The 24,232-nt window shown below is 34.5% G+C and overlaps 1 protein-coding gene across 1 annotated transcript; it reads left to right on the top strand.

Moving 5' to 3' along the window:
* Window positions 1-1,748: 1,748 nt before the first annotated feature.
* On the top strand, window positions 1,749-20,495 carry LOC149546139 (uncharacterized). The gene is made up of 5 exons (XM_089791020.1): window positions 1,749-2,066; window positions 6,090-6,204; window positions 6,296-6,401; window positions 18,886-19,029; window positions 19,671-20,495. Exons 1-5 carry the CDS (start codon window positions 1,904-1,906, stop codon window positions 20,031-20,033), a joined length of 891 nt encoding a protein of 296 aa, XP_089647146.1. The 5' UTR covers window positions 1,749-1,903; the 3' UTR covers window positions 20,034-20,495.
* Window positions 20,496-24,232: the final 3,737 nt, after the last annotated feature.

Genomic DNA, 24,232 nt, shown 5'->3' with positions numbered 1-24,232 from the left:
TGTAAGCCATCCATTACAACTCATCAAAATAATTATTGTACATCTAATTTACTATAACTATCTCACTTTACCTGGTACAATCTATACTAAACCAGTTTAGATAGCTAATTAATCCAATTGTTGATTTAATTGATTTTTGACATGTAGATCATCTAGTTTCCAACAATGACAATATATGAATGATCCAACCAAATATCTCATCTAATCATGTTACACATGATGATGGTGATGATGATGATGATGATGTGCACAACCGCCCCCCCCCCTCACACACACACACACACACATGAATATGAATGATAAACTTTTAGAAGTAAATATCTATATATATGATAAACTTTTAGAAGTAAATATCTATGAAATTAAAAAACCATGAACAAAAAATATGTATTTCAATATGATCCTATCATTGGACAGGGAGGTTGTACAACCTACCTGCCTAATTTTTTTAGTCCCAAGAACAACTTTTCCCTAATATGAAAAACTATAGTCAAACTGACTAAAATAGCTTCTCAACCATAATGATGAGCTCCAATATGGCCTAACATGCTTCTAAAAGTATAACAATATCTCAAGCTTCAAATGAACCAAAATCTCTCTAGAAAGACTACACAATGGCTCTCAAAAAGCTTTGATACCATGTAAGGATTCATATAGCAACAACCCAAGATCTAGACACCAATAAATATCAAATAAATAAAAGAGAACAATATGGCCAAGAGTAAATTGTATTATCATCAATGACGTAATAAATTCAATCAACTAAATCAAGTAGATGGTAGACATGGCTACTTATATAGGCAAGACAAGATGAGAACACGACAACTTATCACCTATATAAGGTGAAATCGCATGTCTACCAAAGGTGGATCATCCTCCATTATGTGATGAAGTTGTGCAAACATATGCAACAATGTAGATGATGATAAAGTGATAAGTGCACTAAAGGTGGAGACAATACATATAGGGGAATGTGATAGCAACCATTACCACTTAAAGTATCATTTTCATACACCATACACAATTAAATGTGCATCTTCCTATGTGTCTCATATGCAAACTATCATGTTATCTACAATCCTAAGTACTATTAAATAAAGTGTATTTAGATGAATATTTAATTACACCAAAATCTTAAATTTAACCTACGAAAGTATATATGTTCTAACTTGCATCACAGTTTTTCTTTCAAAGCATACTAAATGGTAATGAAACCTTTATCAAGAATCATCAAATACATTTTTACAAATTTAATTGTTCAATAATGAGTTATATTTATATGTTGTAATAAAAGCTTATTGAAAAAAATACATTAAAAAAAAAAAAACAAATAATACAATCATTTTACACTTTAAAAAACATTTCTTTTTCAAATTTACTAAAACTATATTCATATTTTAAATTCTTTCACTAAAACATCAAGATAAGATGTATTAAAATCTCTTAAAAATTTACACAATATTTGAACTTAAAATGTCAACAAAACTAATTTGAAGTTAAAGTCAGTATTAATATATATATTTTAAATTAGTTTCAATAATAATATATATTCGTCCTGGCAAATGGAAATCAATTTCCGCTACTCCCCCAACCCTACAAACATGGACTTCTTATTTGAACATTTTCTATTTAATATGTATTCAGTTTTTTTTTCCCGCCATGTTCAAACGTCTTAATCTTTACATAAATTGATTCTTCCCTTATAATTAAACCGCCTATATAAAAAGAATTTAATGTATTCGACCTTCAATTTGGTTTCTTGTTCGGATTGTATACAGCCATTCTGTTTGAAACCAGATTCATTATATTCTACATTGAAAATCTTTCATTCATTCGTCCTCGAGTGTATCCCAGATTGGGACAATATCCTTCTCAAAAACCCCAATTTCTAACGATTTAAGATATGGACACAGAGAGCGTATTGGAAGCCATTTATGAAGACGACTCTTTAGGCAATGCGAGTTTTATCTCAGACGTTGAAATGTTGGATGCTTATGAAGACGATCATATGAAGGATGGAAAGCTAAGTCGTATTCGGCCATTTGATCTTAAGGAAAATTTACCAGGTGTTCAAATAACCTTAATCTATTTTTTCTTTTGTTGAGTTTTATATTTCTCAACTCTTTATGTCTGCTGTATCTTTATTTATTGGTAAATTTTGGGTAAAGTTGCGAGTAGCCTTCTTAGGCAAAATGGTCTCTGCTTCTGAACAATTTGTGAGCATGGATCATGGTGGAGTTGACCTGGTTGTGGTTACACCACAGTTCGGCTAGATACCATTCTGGGTCATCTTTTCTCTTGTATTTGTTTTCTGTATAAGCGAAGGCTTTTTATGCGATACCTAATTTTTTTTAACTTGGGTTATGCCCTAGATACTTACCGTTACTCCACAACCTGGCCACATAACTAACGTCAGTTATTGCCCGTCTTGCTACAGTGATGTCATTTGAACTTGAGTTATGTTCTCACTTGCTACTGTTACATGTCATGTCCTTCGGCTACACGACTTTCAATTCTTTTGGGAAACAAAATTATGAATGCTAACATTTTTTTTGGATAACTATTGGCTGGATTAACAAGCTGCTTTTAAATTGGCGTGGATAAAGCTTGAACCCTGTTCTGAGGATTTGTAAATGTATGTTGCACTCAAATGTGTAAGGGAATTTACCTTGGGTCGCTCTCTTTGTGCTACTATTACATATCCTTCTGTTGGCCTATATTAATTTCAAGGTTGCATGGGCACTCTTACCCACACCTCTGGTATTCGTACCTATGTACTTACCCACACCTCTGGTATTCGTACCTATGTACTGAAGTACTGAATATACATATCTTAAGTATCGGGTACTCGGTGGAGATCATCATGGCTCAGAACCTTGATTAAGATTTCTGCTTTTTTTTCTTCAGTTTTTGTTTGCGTGTCAGTTTGTTGTTTATCAAGCTTAATTCAATTACTAATCAGTTTAAAACTTTGATACAATTTTGATTAACAATAAACTTTATCACTGATCAAGTCAGAAGTTCCTCATTTGTAATATGTCATTGTCATATGATTTATGATCTTCTTGTTCATGTTTAAAGTCTATCTTCTCTGTTATGCATCTAATCATTTATCACATATTATTATTACAAAAATATAACAAATGTGAAACTGAAAACATTACATTACATTTGCAAACTTTATCACAGTTCTTGTCTTGAAAAACCATTGTCATAACTCATAATTTCAGATTTTCTATCAATATAATAGTATAATTAAAAATAAAGTTTGACATACACAAGTACCCCATCTCTATTATGAAAAATAGACGTACCTATACCTGTACCGTTACCCTAAGTGCCCCATCCCGTGATTAATTTCAATTTACCTTGGAAAAAAGTTACAATGTTTCTGTCTGTTTTCATTTGTTATATGGTGGTTAAATCAATGAGCTGTTTTTAAGGTAGAGAGAATGAGATTGGAGGATGCTAACTAAACTAGTGTGTTGTTGCACTCAAATGTATCTAATACACCACGGTCACGTTGAACTGTATCCCTTAGTTTGAGCCATTGGTTTTCCAATCCCCTTTTAGAGTTGCAAGTTAGCATTGCAGCGAAGAAGATTAGAACTCGGGCCACATTATTAGTCAGTGGTCTCTTAGGGTGGGGGCACTGTAGTTATTTCTGCAAGTGCCAATGGGAACGTTTTAACGATCATCTGCAACAACGCGGTCCCAGGAAACGTGAAATATCCCACCTTTACCATTTTTCTTGAGGTATATTTTACATATATGTAGAGTTTACCACTTTGAAATTGTGTAACTTATAAATTTTGAGTACATGCTAGAAGTCCCTTCCTCCCTATCAGTTTCCCTGAGTCTGCCCCTGCAGCCCCCGCTGCCTGCCAAAATATGACTGCTTAAATTCTTTAGGGATAGAATTTTAATTATCCTGCTCCCTGCTTTTCAATGTTTCATGGGACTATCATTCCAAGAAAAATCTGAGTTATAATTCTTTCCATGAACATTTTAAATCACTTATTTCCAATGAATTTGAGAATTACCATGGCTTGGTTTCTAAGAATCTGTGTTTGAAGCTCGTGATATTTTGGCTGCAATTTTTTTGTGGTCTTCATAATCAAGTTTTAATTTAGGCAACCTTATGTTGTCCTGTTAGTAGTTTCTGGAATTATTATTGGGATCTTGGGAGTATCTAATGCCTTATTATTTGCACCATAGATTTGTATGGGTGTGGTATAATTTGTTAAACATGCAAGTAGGATCTAATCTATAGTACTCCTAGAAGGAACATAGAATAATAATAGTTAAATAGAATGATTTATCATATTACCAATGAGGAATAGGGCCATAGCTCATTGGCAATAGTCATACATCATAGAAAATTATAAACATTAATATGAATATTTTTGATATAGAGAACTAACACTACACCTTCCCATCCAAATACAATGCACAACATCAAGAATTCTTACACAATTTGGATTACTTTAAATATCCATAATTGTTCAAAAACATTCCATATTCCATATGTTATTGTACAAAACTATTCTCCCAAATAGTTTGGCTTCATAGACCTATGCAATCCACAAAAATAACTCAGTCATTTGAAGAGATAACTTGTCATGTTCATGATTTTTTTGATTGATGAAAATTTTTCATTTACATTATAATTTAAACTAGTACAGAGAGAAAAGTATCAACTTGTAATACCATGATATGTTAATAGAATAGAATACCAAGATATGTTATCTTCTCTTGAAGAAAATCCTATGTATGCTAAGTTTGTGAAAGATCACGCAAGTAAGTCCAAGGTTTCTTTTATGTATAGATAAGCTCAATGGTCGTTGTGATATGTTGGTACTTCAAAGGAACTTATTTTATTTTTTTCAAGACGACTCAAATAATACAAGTTTTCGGGAGCTTTTCGATGATATGGCAGTGAAAGTACCTGTTTTTAGTTAGCAAAGCTTTTCTTTTTTAATCCATGTTTGACATGAACTGTTATTCCTCCACTCTACTTGATGTGATATTCTACTAGGTATTCAAATAAGTATCACCGCTGAAGTGGAATAAGTTTCGTTTCGTTTCTATACTTGACTCAGATAGTCTGGAGTCTGGACTATCAGTCAAACATTTATATTTCATCATCTGCTCTCTTTGCTCTAATGAATAAACACGGTTTCATCTTATTTAGATTGGAAAATGGCCTATTATTTAAACATTGGGAGGGCTAATCGCTAATCATTGGTGAAGACTATTTCTGAGGTGATTAATTTTTGTCGCACGAGGGGTATCTCCACAATCCAGTCCACCACCCAGCTCTACTTACCTTGGTCCTACATGCTGCAAAGTTGGGGTTTAGGAAGGGGTGAGCTAGGGTGATACTAATCGTTGGGGATGCACACAATAGCCCACAAAAAAAATGTGCATCGGATAAGCTTGGGCTCAAAGATCAATGGAGACCAAACCCACAGCCCAAGCCAACTCCACTACTCATATGAGCTATGTTTTTATTTTTTCTTATAAATTTAGTTTTTGAGAAATTCATTTAATATTTCTTTAGAAAACAAATAGTTAGATCAGCTAACAGGAAAATTACATCAGCTAACAAGGGGGATACAAAGATAGCCTGCTCACCCTGCCTGCTCCCATCCCCTGCCACCTCCCACAAGGTCCCGGTTCCCTCCACACAGAAAAACAGAGATGCAGACACTGGAGTGTTGTTGCCCTTAAGGCCATTATTACGCGTTTCAAAGAAGTGCTTGAGCCTTGAAAAGCAGATTAAGCCCTGTATGAAAAATGTCACCAGAAGAAACCTCACAAAAGGACCTTGCATCTTGACTACTACTCAAATTAAAATTTAATCAACTAGATTGTGTGCCATAAAAAATTATAGCTATCCTTGGTCCGAGAGTCCATTAAGGCCAAAGATTTATGTCTGCATTCTATTTCAAGGGAATGACAATAATCTTTGATTTTTGTTGTATTAAATATTTGGTGGTTCATAATTTTTGAAGTGAAGATGTTTTCGTTGTCATGAAATTCTTTTTCTTGATATCTTTATAATATCTTTCTTTATCTATTTGCAGATGACAGCTCAGAGATATCCATAGGCAGTTCGGTTCACGATAATAAGGGCGGACCTCATGATAAGAAGTGCAGGAAAACCAGAAACAATGCCAATACCATTGGCAACATTAACAGGTGCTTGAACTCTTTTTATAGAAGTCGTTTCTTTGTTCAATTCTATACTATTTACACTGAATTGATAGGTTATTTGATGGTGGTTTAACAGATTTGTCATTGACACATGTCGGCGGCTAAAAGAGCCAAAGTCCTATCTTGTTTGGGAAGCTATTAGGAAGCTTGGTGTTTCTGTTGTAAAAGATTTTATAGAAGAGGTGAGACATTTCTGAGTTGAATTGCACTTTTCTAAGATGTCGTTTGCTTGAGGTTATGATAAGTAGCATTGTCCGTGTTGATTAAATTTACGTTATTAGTATTTGCTATTTTCTATAGACAAGACACAGCTCTTTGCTAGTCAATGTTTGAGTGCTTTATTTATATTGGGTGATTATACATATCAACAAACTACCACTAGTTTAAACTTGTGACATGTTATGCACCCTGCAGAAGTGAGCGAATGAGGAAACTCTACTTTCTCTAAAGGAATTTTTAGCTGTCTTTTGCGACAAATACATATTATTTTTTGTCTGTTTGTAGTTCTTTCACTTGGCATTTTGTCCCTTGCTCTGTGATATACTGACTAGCCAATGTCAAATGCATTTTAGTTAGAACATTTATACAGAGAAAACAAAATGAGGGTGTCTATAAAAAGGTATAGCGTTCTGCTGTTACACAGGTGCATCCACCTAAATGTATATATCTCTTTATTTTTATTTTTTTAATTTTGGATTTTATGCCTCCTATCATATTTGAAGAATGTTTTGTGATAGATAATGGAGGAAGAACATTAAGCCATCATAAGGATGCCTTCAAGCTTCCAAACACCACTACGCAATTCAATTGCTCTTACCTGGGGTGATTTGGTGCTTCTTTATATGAGGAAGCCAATGTTAATTTTTTGAAGGTGAATTTCATGCGAGTATTGTTGGGTGAATTTAACATGTCAGAGTATTGGAGTTAATCCTACTTGTGAATATGTCCAAAATTCTACTACCTATTTTTTTGTGATGGGGTAGCTTTTCCTCCATTAATATTTTTATTATATTGCTACTGGTTGTTTTTTCTTGAAATTATTCAGTGGGCTCAAGTTGTCCTTTCCGCACGCACTACTGTTTTGTTATTCACTTGAATTATTTTAACATGTAGAGGGTAACTTTCACAATGCTTTATTTCCAGTACTGTCCTATTGTAGTATGTTACAAGTTTGAAACAGGTATAATAGATTTTCTGATTCTCTTTCAGTCATGCAGGAAAACCCTTAAACAATGCAAAAATGGTTCCCTTCTCCTAAACAATGCAGGAAAGCCTTACATGTTAAATATTCTATATGATAAATACATGCCCTCATTTTTCCTTCGGTCAAAGCATGGACAGTATGTCATGGCACTGCAGGAATCACAATTTACAGTTGTAAGTGTTCAACAGATGCTAGATTTAAATGCAAAAAAAATATGCTGTTGTATATCAGGAATCAAAGGACCGAAATGATACCGAGGAAATTGTATTGCTAATGTTCAAAAGATTTTCCCTGATTGTCTTGCAGTGGCACAATTTATCACTTCATGCTAGACATATGCCCATTGGCACTAGCATCGCAATCTCCAGTATCCGTTACAATAACCGCCACTAATTTCTTTTTGATACAAAGTATTCTATTATCAATTGAAAGTGATGTGCAATGCATTGTCCTTTCAATAAACAAATATTAGAACTGAAAAGGAAATGTTAATATTAGGTGGCAAGCTGGCCAATTCTCACTTCTTTAATAGTCCTAATGCAATACTGAAAAGAAAGACAGTTCACACTTATTCAATAGAGTGTAGAGTAACAAAGCATACACTTCTTCCGTGTGGTAAGCAAATAGGACACTTAGTTTATTCAGTGGGTAAGAAAAATACAAACTCCTCACTTATTCAGAGGGGTGAGAAATGCAACAATTCCACTTGTTCAGTAAGGTGAGTACATAAATCAATGAGCACATATAAAACCCACTAGTAGTAGAAGTGATATATCAAACGCGATAAACTACTACGACACTTGGAACTTTTTTTGTCACATGCTGTCAAATATAAAAAGGAATCTTAGCAAGTATGAAATGATAGGCGGATCAGGATAGGTCTGAAAAGTATTAGTAATTACTGCTGCTGTGCATTGGACATCAAGACTAAGTTGCATAGAATCTCACATAAACTGACTTATCCACCATACAAAGGCTTAGAAACATTTATGATCAAGGCGCCTCGAAATACCATACAGTAGACCCTCAAACATAAGTGCTTTCCTTTTTTGGTTCCCATGTCATATTTCTTGAGGATTTTCTTATGACTATGGTACAGCACCTAAAAAACCAACAACTCTCTTTCCAGAGCTAACTCAATCAGAAGAGGCTAGAAATAGCAGAATAAAGGCAGTGCTTGGTTCTCCTAATCTTCATACCCAACTGTAAGAACAACTCAAATCTTGATACCCGGTAAATTGCAATCTCATGAGGATTTTTCAGCTTGAAGAAAATTTGAAAAGAACCCAAGTTCTCTCCATATGCAGAAGCAAATATAATTTTATGGCCAACCCCTTAAATGAGTTCTCAATCCTTTTAATAAATCTTTCAAAGGAAAACATTAAATAACAAGAATACAAAATTAATAATATGTTTTCCCCACACAAAGACCCTCTTGAAGAATAAATAAAAATCGAGTGCGCAGAAAGGCCCCATGCCTGGGTGTCCATCTTGAAGCATATTTGTAACACCTTTCTAATGAAATATTGCGCTAAGTTAGTCTTATAAATATTTCATTAGACAATTAAGTGAATAATTAAGTATAACTTGAAAATTCTGAGATTCTCTCGTGCTGTATAAAGTACTTGAGTTTAATTCCATTACAACATGCAAAGTCAAATACTCAATGTTTTTAGGTGAAATACCAAACATTCAATCCTCTCTCGATATAAGGTCATTTCTAATGGTAAGATTGCAAAGCAAGATCATGAAATGACTTCAAGATTCTCTCTATTGTGGAGACTTACTCAGTTGAAATAATGTGATTGCTGGTAATTACTTATGAGACTTACACTTCATTCAATGGGTATCAATTGCTTGCACTTCTAAAGATTTAGCTTCACAATGTGCAATGAAAATATAAATTTGGCTTTTGACTTGTCCAATTTAACTTAAACTATGATGCAAAGAATCATGAATAGAGTTGGACTCTAGGAGATGTAAATTAATCAACAAGACCACCCACCTAGTGCAAGCTTCTAAAGGTCTACTCAAATGGTTTCAAATCAATATCTACCCTCTTCAATCCCATCAATGGATGCAAACTAAAGATTGAATATCAATTTAAGTGCATTCATTAGCTCACCATGCAAGACACTCTTACCATTAGTAAGAGGCTGTTGGTCTAGTTTATATTCGAAACAAGCTAGTAAACATTAACAATTCTTTCATCCAACTGAACTACTTCTAAACAACATGAAATGAAAGCCTAAGCTAAGCGAGGAAATATGGACTACCATGCAATAATGCAAACTTATCACTACAATTCACCGTGCAAGACATAATAATGACAATTAGAGCAAATTCGACATATTATCAGCAACATGTTATGTCCCTATTTTTGCTAGCATCAGAGTTTGAGGGATTATACTATTATTGTGATCCTTGTAGGCTAATTATTGTGGATAAGAGGGTCTTTTGAGGTAGAGACTCGTTTATGGGAGGGTCTTGTCTTCTTCACAATTTAGTAAGTTCCAGTTTGGATTTCGTTTGGCTTAGATTGGACTTTGTTTTAGCCTATTATTATGATCCTTGCAAGCTGATTATTGTGCATAGAGGGTCTTGTGAGGCAAAGACTCGGTTATGGGAGGGTCTTGTCTTCTTCACAATTCAATATGTTCCACTTTGGTCTTTGTTTGGTTCAGATTGGACATCGTTTGGGCTTATATTCATGCGCTTACTATTTATGGTAAATCTGGTGATGATTGAGAGGACTCTTTCTATTTTAGGAAATTGCATTTGATCACATTTAACTTTATAATTTCACTTAAGAGTTGAGTAATCATTGGAAAAGGCCATTTATTTAATTAATTCATGGTAGTCGATGCCAAGGTATTCATTAAAAGGTACATGAAGTAATTATATTTCAAAATTCAATTATGCAACCAAAAAGCAAGGTCTGCAGTTCAGTGAAAAGTGTATGGAAAAAAGTTATTAGATGTTGGTGTGTTGAAGATTTTGACTTCAATTGTTTTAAAAGCAAGTCTCTAGCTTTGATTTATTCATTCTATTTGCTTGTGATTTTTTTTTGGTGAATTAATGCTGATTAGGGTTTGAAAAATTGATAGCTGGAGAAATTGTAAATTTCTATTAGACTTGTGTACATTGGGTTGGTAATTTATGCAAATGAATTATGTTTCTACAGCTGCAGTGATTTAGACTGAGAATTGGATCGATTCATGCTGAAGGTTGAACGAATTTGCTGAAGCCGGTTTGGTATTGGGACGTCTTGGAATTCTATTCATTAAGTTTTGAATTGCATCAAGTTAAGGGCAGCCACATTGGAACTTTTATTGTCTCAGCTAATCAGCGTGGACATTTCTAGTAGGGCTGCGATTCAATTATACAAATAACATTCTCTTGTGAGGGCTTGTTTTGGGTGTATCCTAAGTGTGTGACAAAATGTCGAACCACCGGAATTAAAGTTAAAACTAGTTGGGGTTCTTATAGTGGCATCAGAGTGGTTTCCTACCATCCTATGGGGTTGGAAATCTTGAGTTTGTGCGTTTGATATATGAGTGACCGACACTCTAACTATATTTCAGTTATGGATAAATACAGGAAAAATAGTAAATAGGGAAACTAGTTGAATAGCATGGCTAATCTTAGGAAGCAAACAAATGTATTGATGGGAAGAAAAAGCCTAGACAAATCAGAAAAAGAATGAATGAATTGCTTTGCACTTGACAACCATAGACAAACGTGCAAGGTATATATGTCTTCGATTTTTAAAAAGTCTTGCCCACAGAGAGAACAGGAGGAGAATCAAGAGGAATGTATAACTGTAGCTTCAGCAACTAGCAACCATCATGTGGTGGAGCCTTTTGTTAGTGGGGCAGCTACTAGTCCTTGTACATGTGATGTTGGAGGCTCTTCTCGGGAGCATGTGGTTATGATAGACTTGCCCGAGGACAGTTGCATTGAGTCCAACATTTACACGAGACATGAGCTAGTGACTGAGAAAACGTTGACGAGAGGATAGCCACTATTAACGAGATCCTTATATTAGTTGGTAGTGATGGAGCCCCAGGACATCCATTTGTGGAAAAGCACTAGAAGTCAAGGTCATCATAATATGTGATGTATGTGGTGAGAAAGTGGCATCGATGACATTAAGTTTACTCGGATGCGAATTACTTATTTGAATCAAACAACTTAGAAAATATGAGAGAAAGACATCTTGAAGAGACCTGGAACAAAAAACATATATATGTATATAGTTGCCATGAGTATATGTAAAATGTTCTGAACCGTAAGGAGGAAAAGATAATATATCTGGAAAGCACAGTATACAGGTCATAAAACTCAGTACTGGGGTGTCAAGCATGGTGTGGATAATGCAAATTACTGTGCGGAGAAATCAAATCAGAATTAGTGCAGAACAAAGATGAACAAAGTTTTGTTATGTAGCAAATTACTATTTTTGATTGAGAGGAATTAAAGGAAGATTTGTTGTGGAGTAAGTACTGGATAAGCGCGCAAGAAGTGTTGTTGACAATCTTCTGAAAGAAGAATATACAACACAGAAGGCAATTCAAGAATTTCCCTATAAGTGCGGCGAGACGTTCATCCATAGAGTTGAAACTAGTTTTAGATCCAGAGAGAGTCTTCCAGAAACATGATTGCAGAGATAAAATTCCACAATTATAGGAACAAAATTGAAGTCTTTGACATCCAAATCTTCATAGCAAATTGGGCAAGATGGCGATGCTGGAACTACTGAAGCAAAAGCGTTATTATGATTATCATTCCAAGCACTACCCCAACACGGTGGACTGCAAGACTGTGACGGAAAGCTGTGAAGTTTGCACAAGATGATGTGCCTGATAGATTTTCCTTCAAACGGGGGATATAAACATTACCTCTGTCATCAGTTTTAGATGAATGAAATAAGAGCAATGAAATTTGTAGCCCAGCATAGAAATATATTAGTGCGATGATAAAGAGCAACTCCAGCATAGCGTAGAGTCATATATCGATCATAGCGATGAACGATGGATTTCTGGGCTTCATGATAGAATTCCAGGTGTCTTGCAACTGACCCAGAATAGGCCGTCGAGGATTTCATTGAAACACGCCTGGGATACTATGGGGATATGGTTATAATTGTTGTTGAAGGTGCTAGGCGGAAACTTGAAGCCGAGTTCGACAAATGCTCAACTATATGAAGCAGTGTGTTAATTACAAACTAACATTCAATTATATCCTTTAGTTTGTAATCGTAATGCTCACGCTATATGAAGCGGTGTATCATTTGAAATTAGTTTCACTTCTCCTTGTTAGCCTATAAACATAGAATGCAAATACAAAGAGAAGGACATCAACTATTTTGAAATGCTGCTCCTCCTTTCGGATAGTAGCACTTATAAAATCCTACCGTGCAACCCTTGCTCCAAAATTTCTAAGAAGGTCAAGACAGCAATATCTTGCTCGTCATTCGACAGTGAGACCAAAAAGCGTCTCATCACTTCTAAAGAAATAACCCCCCGTAGTTATGGTGTTCCAAAAATTCATAAAACAGGGGTTCCTCTCAGACCCATTGTTGACACCATTGGATCCCTGTATTTATGGTGTTCCAAAAATTCATAAAACAGGGGTTCCTCTCAGATCTATTGTTGACACCATTGGATCCCCTACTTATCCTCTTGCCTCATTCCTTGCTAAACTTTTTTCGCCATTAGTCGGCAACTCTCTTTCTTCTATCAAGGAGTCATCCCATTTTGTTCATCAAGGATAAAACGCTTGCTGATTATGACCTCCTTGTGAGTTTTGATGTTGTCTTCCTCTTTACTAAAGTTCCTATCCAAGATTCCTTGGAGATTGTCAAGCAGAAGACTAACGAAGAAATTGCAACATTAGTCTAATTATGCCTCAGATCCACTTTTTTCTCATTCCAAGACATTATCTACAAGCAAGTAGATGGTTTTGCCATGGGCTCGCCACTTTCTCCCATCATTGCAAACCTGTACATGGAACATTTTGAAGAAATCGCACTCCATTCTTTTCCCCTCAAACCTAGATGGTGGAAAAGATATGTAGACGACACAAACATGTGTTGGCTCCATGGCCTGGACAAACTCCAAGACTTCCTCACCCATCTCAATAGTATCTCTCCTTGCATTTCCTTCACGTTAGAGATTGAGGCAGACAACCAACTCCCTTTTTTGGACATCTTACTCATCAAGAATCCTGATGGATACATAGGCCGTCGTGTCTTCCGAAAATCCACCCACATAGATTTGTACCTCCATTCGTCTTCACACCACCACCCTAGTCAAAAATTTGGTGTTCTTAAGATGCTCATCCTAAGAGCCTTTCATATTTGCGATGATAAACACCTAGAACTTGAGCTCTCACATCTGCGCTACATCTTCGAATGGGTACTCAAGCAGGCAAATTACAAAGGCTATCAAAGACTCCAAAATCTTTCTACTTTCTCAATCCAAACCCCCCAAAATCTCTCACTCACACAGGGTCTCGCTGCCCTTCATCAATGGTATCTCCCACAAGATTGCCAAAATTCTTGCCAATAAAGGCATTTGTAGTACGTTCAAACCCTTCTCGTTGATCAAACATCGTATTTGCTCTTTGAAAGACTCAAAAGATACCCTTTTGCAATCTGGAGTCTACAAGATTGAATGTTCATGTGTTGTTCCCTATATGGGAGAAACGGGGCGCGCTATCAAAACTCGATTAAAAGAACACGGGGCTGACATACAACAAAATAGAGTTGCCAAGTCAGCCCTAGCTGAGCACTCCTCAACCACCAAACACCACATTTGCCTAGAGAAGGCACAAGTCTTATGCCAAGAAGATAATTTCTTTAGGCGAAAAATCAAAGAGGCCATTGAAATTGGCAACCACGCGTGGAATCTTAATCAATATGAAGGGTTATTTCTTAGCCATTCATGGCAACCCCTGTTACCATCTATCAGAAACTTTTCTTGCCACCCCTGATGGTCTCTCTCTCTATCTCTCTCTCTCTCGTCTCCCTTAGCTCTCCCTCGCTTGACCTTACCTCCCTTTTTTCATCGTTTTAGTTTTACACTTTCTCGGGGTTTTATATATATATATATATAGCTTTTATTTATAGATTTTCTTATTGTCTTTTCCAGTTTTATTTAGTTATTTTTTCTTTTCTTTTCTTTTATTTATTTTTATTTTCATTTTTCTTGTTTATATATATATATATATAGAGTGTTTATTTATAGATTTTCTTATTTTCTTTTCTAGTTTTACTTAGTTATTTATTCTTTTATTTTTATTTATTTATTTATTTATATTTATTTTTGTATTTTTTAGTTTGTTTTTTTAAAAAAAAAAAATTTATTATTTTTAAAATTTTTTTTTCATGTTATTATACACACACACACATTTATTTATTTATTATATTTCATTCTTTGTTGTTTACACAGTTGTCCTTGTTAGAGACACACACACACACATGCATATACATACACACACGAGCACACTTCAGCACTTTTATTTTTATCCTCTTCTTCGTTCAGTGGAACCATTTTGGTATCTTTATTTATTTATTTCATTTTTCATTTCTAGTATTTTATCTCTATTATTATATAATAATGACTATTATTATATAATAATGATTATTATTATATAATATTTCTTATTATTATATAATATTTCTTATTATTTTTTCCATTATTATTACTAATATTACACCCTCAGTTATTTTCAGTTCCCTTTCCTTCTTTCGCTCTTTAATGTGTTATTCTTAGTTATTATTTGTGTCACCTTTGTTGGTTTCCCCCCCTCTCTCTCTCTCTCTCTCTCTATCGTCAACCTCTGCTCTCCCTCTCTTGCTCTTGCGCCCCCCCACCCAATTCTTTGTTCCAGTTTTCGCTTAGTCTTATATATATAGTTTTTATTTTATCTTTTGTTTTTCATATTTTCATCTTCAATTTTCTTTAGTTATTTATTCATTTACTAATTTATTTTCATTTTATTTCATTATATATATATATGTCAAAATTTCACATGTGTCCTTGTTAGACACACAAAAGCACACTAAAGCGCTTTTAGGTTTACCGTTTTATCCATGTCGTTATTGTCTTGTGGTCCCATTCTCGTGTCTTTTTTATTCTATTACTATTATTTTCATCATTATTATATAATATTGATTATTATTATATAATAATGACCATTATTATATAATAATAATTTTAATTATATTATTTGGTTATTATTTTATTTATAATTTCTTTACCATTTCATTGGTTAGTATCATATATATATATATATATATATATATATATATATATATATATATATATATATATCACTAGTATTATTTTATGTAATAATAAATATCATGCATATTTGTATATATTCATTTATTATTGTGTTATTATTTTGTTTCCAGCCTTCCTATTCACCTTTCGGGTTACCCTCATTTGATATATTTATATCTTTCACGTTGGTTTTTATTAGTAAATCTATCATTATTTCTTCTTGTTGTTTTCTCTCATGTGGTTGGATATTTTTGTCTATTCTCTTTGGGTTCTCCTTCCCTCTTTTACCTTATTGTTGAACCTCAAACTATTCTCGATTGTGGTGCACCTACCCCCCTTCCTTTCCCCACTTTTTTATCCTCATTGGGTCTGCAATCTTTCCACTTTTTTTCCTTCAGCTCTCTCATCCTGATGATGGATCATAGAGTGTGATCCGAAACGTTGATGCAAAAATTGTAACACAATCTACCCAGAAAACACAACTAAGAACTATTTTGAAGTCGTCAAGTGTATAAAAGAGATATTCAGATTTTTTGTAAGGAGATATATGGATAATTATATTTTATTGTGAGTTAATAAATATTATATTTAATGATGAAAAAGAGTTGCTTGCTTGTATTTATTTAAGGCAAAGAAATAAATTATAATTTGGATTTGTCCTTTTTAATCAATAAGACTATTATTGGATTATTTCCGCAATGCTCCTCTATTAGATTTGTCATAGCATTCTTTGCTTGATAATCCGGGATAGTGTCAAATATATGTGTTTCCTCATTAGTGTCTGATTGGGCTTCCCACCAAAGAAGTTAGAGTCCTTTTGGACTACCATCGAATTGCATAAGGTGATTTACCTTCTAGAGCACAAGAATAATTAATGATATGTTAAAAGTATATTGTCTCATAAAGTTGTACATAAGAACTTTCATTGTGTTAACTCTATTGCCCGACTAAACAAGGCATTGGTCTTTGGAATCATTGAAATACAATTATTAGATTTATGGTTGAAGTCAACATTTCTTTTTTGTATCTTCTTCTTACAAGCATCAACTCAGTTATTACATAAATATTCAATCATATTAAAGCATTCATATAATTTTATTTTGAACTAGTTTTAAAAATATTGCCAATTTAAGAATTCATAAAGTTTAAATTCGCTATAAAAAAACCTTTGAACCAAGTCCTAAGGGTTTAAGGAAGGCTTACCCGCCTAGGTGTAGCGAAGCCTGAAGTGCGGGGGAATTAAATCATTGAGTTTATTCTCGTTCGTTGGCCAAAACTGATTGAGTAATCCTATTAGAGAATTGGCAAAGCTCTTGGATTTCCAATCTATGGTTTTGGGAACCAACAAGTAGTAATGAAAATATTACTTATACAGAGTATGCTTTTAATGACAATAGTCATAATGGTGAGCCTATGTGGGAAATAGCGACCTATCCATGTGTAGGAGATGGTTGCATGAAGCTCTGTAGTATTGACACTCAGGTTTTAAGTGTTAGAAGTAAGTTATATGATGTATATTCCATAATGATTGTGATTTTCATGACAATAGTTAGTCATGCTTGCAACAACATGAGATACAGGTGTATGAGGTTGGTACTCGTGATTTGGGTACTACTGATGTTATTTATGAGGACAACTTATGCTACAACGAATCTGATTTGTCACATCAGACCTTAGCAAATACTTCAGAGATGTCATTTGTTGATGATAGGTCCTAGGATCATGACTTACATGGACTTGCAGTTACACAAGAGTAGAAGAATGTGAGAAGAGTGATATAGCAGCAGCTTCTTCTTATTCAGATGAGACATTCGTCGAGGTACCTAATAACAGCATCTTGGTTGTCAATGTGTGCGATGATGATAGCACACATGATGTTATGTGTCATGAGGTGAGTGATACAAATATAGTCTCCTATCATAATCCTGAGTTTGAGTCAAATAACATGTGTAGGAGTTAGTGATTACAGGCACCTTATCATTTGATTGGGAAACTGAAGGTTAGTGATAACATGATTGCTACAGCTTTAGAGCATTTTGATGTTGCTCAATATATAAAGTACCCTATCCTAACTCGTGAATAAAGTACCCTATCCACACTTTACAACATTTTTAATCTGCACAATATAAAATATCCTATCCTATTGTGTGAACTTGAAACACAACAACATACATTGCAAGGTTTCTCCGTTTTTTAAGATATGACAGTTCAATGGAAAAACAATCCGTTTTTATTTTATTTTTTCACTAATTGCCACAGTTTTTAAAGGTAATGGAATTTGTTAAATCTATGGCGTACTATCATGTACCTTTTAAAATCTGTCTTGAAATGCTTATTTGAAACTTTTGTTCCACCAAAAGGACTCTTCCAGATAAACATCTCTATTCTAACAATTCAGAAATGCACGAAAACTCAATTTTTACACCCTGAACTTTTTGCCAAGGCATCAGCTTTTGTACAGATTGTTCCATACAGTGGACCTCAGATATTGAAACCTTGCGCTATCTCTGTAAAATATGGCAAACAGAATGGTAGGTGATTGCTGAAAATATTAAAAAATTGAGCATGACATGTACTAAATCTATTAACCATGATAGCAGCTTCTAATAATATTAAGTGCCATTTATTCTTTTGACTTCTATAATATAGAAATTACTGTTCTTTAACAGTAATAGTAGAAATATAAAATTCTATTAGAAGAGGAACTTAAATAGATGAAAAACATGATAGTAAAAACCATAATTTAATAGTAATAGTAGAAATGTAATATATCTATTAGCTAGGGAATTGTAAAAGATGAAACTATGACACCAGTTCAACTTGTTCTTCTTTATTTGAACTATGATTTTCTACCTGCCTTATTGTAAGATACAAAGAATATGGGAAAGAGTGGATATGTTTTGCAATAGGATTGATTGATTTTGATAAGCATAGTTCTGATTCAGTTCTCTTGAAAATATATTCTTTTAGATGGTGACATGGTTAATCATTCTCTATTTATTGACCTCCCACAAACATTTTCCCACAGGATCATGATCCACGAGCTTGTGCGAGTAATTGAAGAAGAAATAACAGGGTCGTTACATTAATTTAAGAAAGAGTACAGTTCTTGACATAAAACCTTTTGTTTTTGTACCTGATATCCTTGAGTTGAATGTGTGTTTTTTGCAGGCATTTACTGTCGAGTGTCATGGAGGACAAATGACAGCCGACGGTAAGCGTCGCCGTACACCTGGAGGCATCCTCTGGAATATCTTGAAATTGCAAGAGCCAGAAGCATATAAGGAAATAATGCTGAAAGGCAAGGACTTCGAGGTATGTTAATAGACTTGAAAAGGAGAAAATTGCAATAGAAAATGTGCTTTTGATTTAAACCATACAAAGGTTTTTTTAAACATGGGGTGTCCCTGCGACCTAGCCCAACTAGTCCAACGATGACCAGTGGCCAATGCAAGCTAGGACGAGACTAGTCCCCATGGGTGAGATCAACTGCCTGCAAGATGTCTCACCTTTTAAACCATACAAAGTTACTCTCAATGCTAGTCCACTTTTCTATAACAAAGACAAATTATAAGAACAACCATTCTGAAACTTTGTTCAGTCCCTCCTCTTACAAAGGGCTTCTGGAGAGCCTTTTTCTTCTTAAAGGCAAGCTGTATCTGTAAATTGAAAATGGGAAATAGGCTTGAAATCGAATATTTTTCATTGTACAAGTAGTATTTGTGTGTTTGAAGTCACATTGTATTTGTAAATTGCAAAATGGAAAGTAGGCTTGATTACTTTTTCAGGGCTCTCGAGTTATCTGATTTACGAGAAACATTTTTACATTGAAAATATATGTTGAAGTTTATTTTTCCGACTTGTTTAAAAGATAAAAAGATTTGGGTGTTTTTTACTAGATAAATACCTATTTGCCAATTTACAATCATTTACGAGCTACTTTTCTTATGCTGCAGAAGGAACTTAGAAAAGAAAATAGTAAACGGTACGGCCGAGAAGTGGGTGGGCAAGATAGCAAGCGACACAGAATAGATACAGATAATCTGGGCAGAAATAGTAAGAATCAAGTCACTGAGAGTATCCAAAGACATTTCTCTGAACCATGCAGGGTCCTGCAATCTGAGAATGGTCGGCAAGAAGATTCATTTCAAGATCCTATGGTTAAGGCATGGATCAATGGCATAAGAGCCAGCAACAAAACCTATGGAAAACGTTGCAGGGATGAGTGTCGTCCACAGACCATACTTTCAGAGAAAGTGAAATTACCTGTCAAAGATAGAATCCGCATACCTGTGGGATATGATGATTTAGTTGATTAATGACAATGAAGTTACGAAAGTGGACAATGGGAATTTGTAGAAAGCTGCTTAGTGGTGAGAATTCTTTTGAGGTAGCCAACAAAATGTTTTTTGTGACTCACGTGCTGCTGCCAATTGCTTTCCAATATTTTTTTCAACATCCACTTCCCGGGCTTTCGTGAAAATGCGAAGGTTAAAAAATCCTGGTTTCAAGCACCCAACTAAATTTACTCAAATCAGGAAGAGTATGTAAAACAAGATTTCATGGAGACTAGGAAATGCCTATTAGTAGATTAAAAAATATTAACGGAAAATGATGTGTCCACTGACATTCAGGTAAATATGATCATTGGCAGCTTTGAGTAGTCATAAAAAGTCATTATTCTTTAAGATGGGAATTCTATCATGGATAGGTGTTACACTTATACCTCTATTTATTTGTGGTTACCTATGCAAAAATAAATTCTTCTGTTGATAAGTGTATATTTGTGCTCCTTACTTTTATGTTCTAGATTTATAATGATTACGAGTCTCTACCATACATAGGTGGAGAGTAATGTTAAAAGTTTGTAATTTTTGAAATCTAATTTCTACCCACTTTCTTTTTTGCATATTGATCTGTCTTAATTACTCCGGGGTTTAAAGCGTGAATTTAAGACGTTCTTTAATGTTTTGTTTCTCAGATTTTTGGTGGTTATGTGGCATTCTGTAAATATTTCATGTTACTTGTCTATATGTGTTTGCTGCATTTGTATGTGGCAATTTAAAAACAAATCACGTGGTTTGTGCGTGCATACATTTTGCATAATTGATTCCCTTGCTAAGAAAATATGCCTGTCATTATGACAAGGTACCAATCATGGAATTCCTCAGTCTGATGCAAAGAATGAAGGGAATTCCTTCAATTACTGTTGAGTGAAAAGTTCAACTGCAAAATAGAAGAGCTTGAAGGCCACAGCCAGACAATTGTAGCCTCAGATGAGCAGATATTGGACTGGACAGATAACTTGTTCTTGACAACTCCACCTCTACAGAATTGGAATATGGCCTTTTGGCCAACAAAGTCTGCTGTTTTCGATACCTAATTTTTTTTATAATTCAGGCATCAATCATAAAAATGACACATAACTTAAAAAGACACATTCATGGAATTAGACTGAAAAATTAAAAGTAGGAAGACGTACAGAGAATACATGGCTGGGGAGCCTGATTAAACAGATTTTACAGTTCACATTTTTCACACTGTAGGTTTTTCGTGTCAGTTAATTGAAAGTATTTATGAATGTTAGCTTTTTCATATAAGCTAACTGAAAGTATTTATGAATGTTGAGAGCGACCCAAAATTAATGTATTCTTAAACCTAATCCGATTATTGTATTTGTGTGCCACTTTATGTATTATGACAATCGACTTAACTATCTGCATGTTCCTATTATAGCCATTCCATGGATAATCAATCTACAATTGCCGAATACATTAGTTAATGGTGCTTGCTACTGGGTGCACTCTATTTTCTACAATATGATTGTACAAGACGTGCTTAGATACCCATTTACAATCAACTATTTATGCGAGTCTCAGCATCTGACTGTGGTCATCTGGAACAATCGCGAAGTATTTTCTTCTTTTCTCTTACGCAATCAGTACTGAAGAGTTTTAGTCTTTGTATTGGTGGGGGTAAATCGTATTGTTTCATCACTATGTTGATAGAAAAGTATCAATACCAGATCAGCTCAACAAAAGGATTGTCCCTGATGACTCGAACATTCATTTGCCCTCACCCTGGATCAATTGCACATCCTAAACACTTTTATTTTTTTTATGTGGGATTTCCATAGATCCAATGCCTCCAAGTGAGAATTTTCTTTTTGATTGGAGCCAATCCGAGGACAATCTTGTGCCCATACCATGAGATGGGACACCATTAAATAATCTCCCTTTATATGTGCCTACACGTAACAGTACTGCATAAATAGTGGTTACAATAATGGGTTGAGTTCTTTTGATTTCCAGTGGAGCAAGTGGTCCCAACTTGTATTTCTCAGGGACACGTCCTCCTAGTAAGATTTGTCTGTCGTAAAGGATGTTTAGAGACTCTAGGACTTGAAGGACACGTCCCCCCAAAGAACCACCACCTTGGCCACCTCTGCAAGGGATTCCCTAGTCGCTTGCCATATGACGTATGCCATTACATACTAATTGCAATCTTTAGCTTCAAAAATCAAAATTTCATTCGAAAATCAAAATATCAAATTTTCATTCGAAAATCAATTTTTCATTCATTGGGCACTTGCATTTTTCGCCTAGATGATTTCAATTCACTCAATTTGCATATTAGTACTACTACCACCTCCACCAACACTCCGCTGCCATCCCCTTGCCTTCCGTGAAATTAGGTCCTTGGTCCCCAACTCCAAAAACCTTCCGCAAGTTCCTATTTCCCCCGTCAAGAAACTTTGTGGAACATTCAAGCTGCAGACTCCACCAAGGAAAAGGCATTTGGGGAGCAAACATTTAAAGAAACTTAGTGCAGGACTGAAACCCAACAATGTGAATTCTTAGTTCATCCTGCTTTTTAATTTTTCTTTTCTTGTATCTATGTCAATGTGATTACTTGTGATTAATTGTAGTACTGATTAATTGTAGTATTGATGAGAATTTTATTTTTGAAAGATACAATGCAAGGATACACTTTAGGAGGTTGAGCTCTATTCTTGGGATGGTCAAGCATTGGCTTTTTCTCTAGGCTTGGCATTAGTCTACACTAGTGGAACTCAGGGACTCGCACTCCCTGAAACATCCCTGTAATAGGTACTTGGAGTACTCAAGTACCATCTCCTTGGCCATTTCACAACCATGTTGCTGGTGGGATTGATGCTTGAATTTCTATTTGAATTCCAATTTTTTAACTTTACTATTGGATATGTACTATGTTATTATGTTGAGTGTTCAATGGTTCTGGTTCGTGTTGCAATTTGCTTTCTCAAGTATTTCAATTTGGTTTGTGTTGCAATTTTCTTTGCTTTGAGTATTTCGATTTGCTTTGCTCAAGTATTTTTGGGACCCTAACTTGTAACAAGTTGTATCAAAGCTTGAACACAAGTTCAAATCTCCTCGGGTAATACCAAGGGGGAGATTGTAGTACTAATTGCCAACATTCCCCTTTAGGCTTTGTGACATGGCTTGATTACCTCTTGTGTTCTATAAGTCTAGTGCTTGTGTCAGGCATTCATAGGTCAATGTTTTGGCACTATTGCAGTCCTAGCTTGTAACATAATGTTTTATATAGAACTATTAAGTTAGTCTAGTTCTTGTCCCATGTAATTTTAGAAGTGAGATGATATCAATGCCACATTTTTTTCTTTTTTAGGTTAGTTGTGAGAGGGATTGATGGGTTGATTTCAATTTAGCAATGAAATTTGCTAAATTCTGACTTGTTTTATGAACCATCAGCACATTTAAGTTTTTGAGTTATTACCTAATTATATTTTCATATGTTAAATGCCGCATCCATACCTATAAACTAACTTTTCATTTTTGTTAGTTGCATGTCTTCGGATTGAATTTGGACAAAGGTAAACGAGGCTTGTGGAAGGGCAAGCAAAGAAGTAGAGTACAACAACGAAGAGATGGAATTTGGATTCATGGAGTGAAATATAGGTGTTGAACTTTATATTGGTTACATTGTTTTTGCTAGTCACTAAACCAGGTTCCATTTTAATATGTAGAGATTAAAATAGACGCATTCAACATTTAAATTTATGTATGCAAACTTGTATACAAATTTAATGAAATAGTTATTCTCAAAATATTTTGGAATGATAAATGTGTCAAATATTTGGTCTAGAATTAAAGAAATCTTAGCACATGTAGGTTCTCATTAACAATGTAAAATGTTGAGACAAACTTCTTTTATACACTAAATTACTTCTAATTTATAATTGAAAATTGTAAGGAAATGATTCCCTAGGTAAGGATTTTGTAAGTGAAAAATTAGGTAAGAATGTATTTCTTATATTGAGTTTAAAGACAGGTTGTGAAAAATTAAAAAAATAATTACATAAAATAAAACAAAAGAAACTTCATTGTTGTTTTTATAAATTAAATTGGCCTAATTGATCAAACCCAAAGATATCAAAGTGCAAAACTTATATGCCATCAACAACATAAAAGCAACACAATAGGGGTTGACAATACAATAGAAGACAATTCACTTAGTA

This window comes from Cupressus sempervirens, chromosome 7 (genome assembly GCF_028749045.1).
Source record: "Cupressus sempervirens isolate cs-2001-9-10 chromosome 7, ASM2874904v1, whole genome shotgun sequence".
NCBI lineage: Eukaryota > Viridiplantae > Streptophyta > Pinopsida > Cupressales > Cupressaceae > Cupressus > Cupressus sempervirens.
Note: the sequence above shows the minus strand (reverse complement) of the source record. Positions and strands in the feature narration are given on the sequence as shown.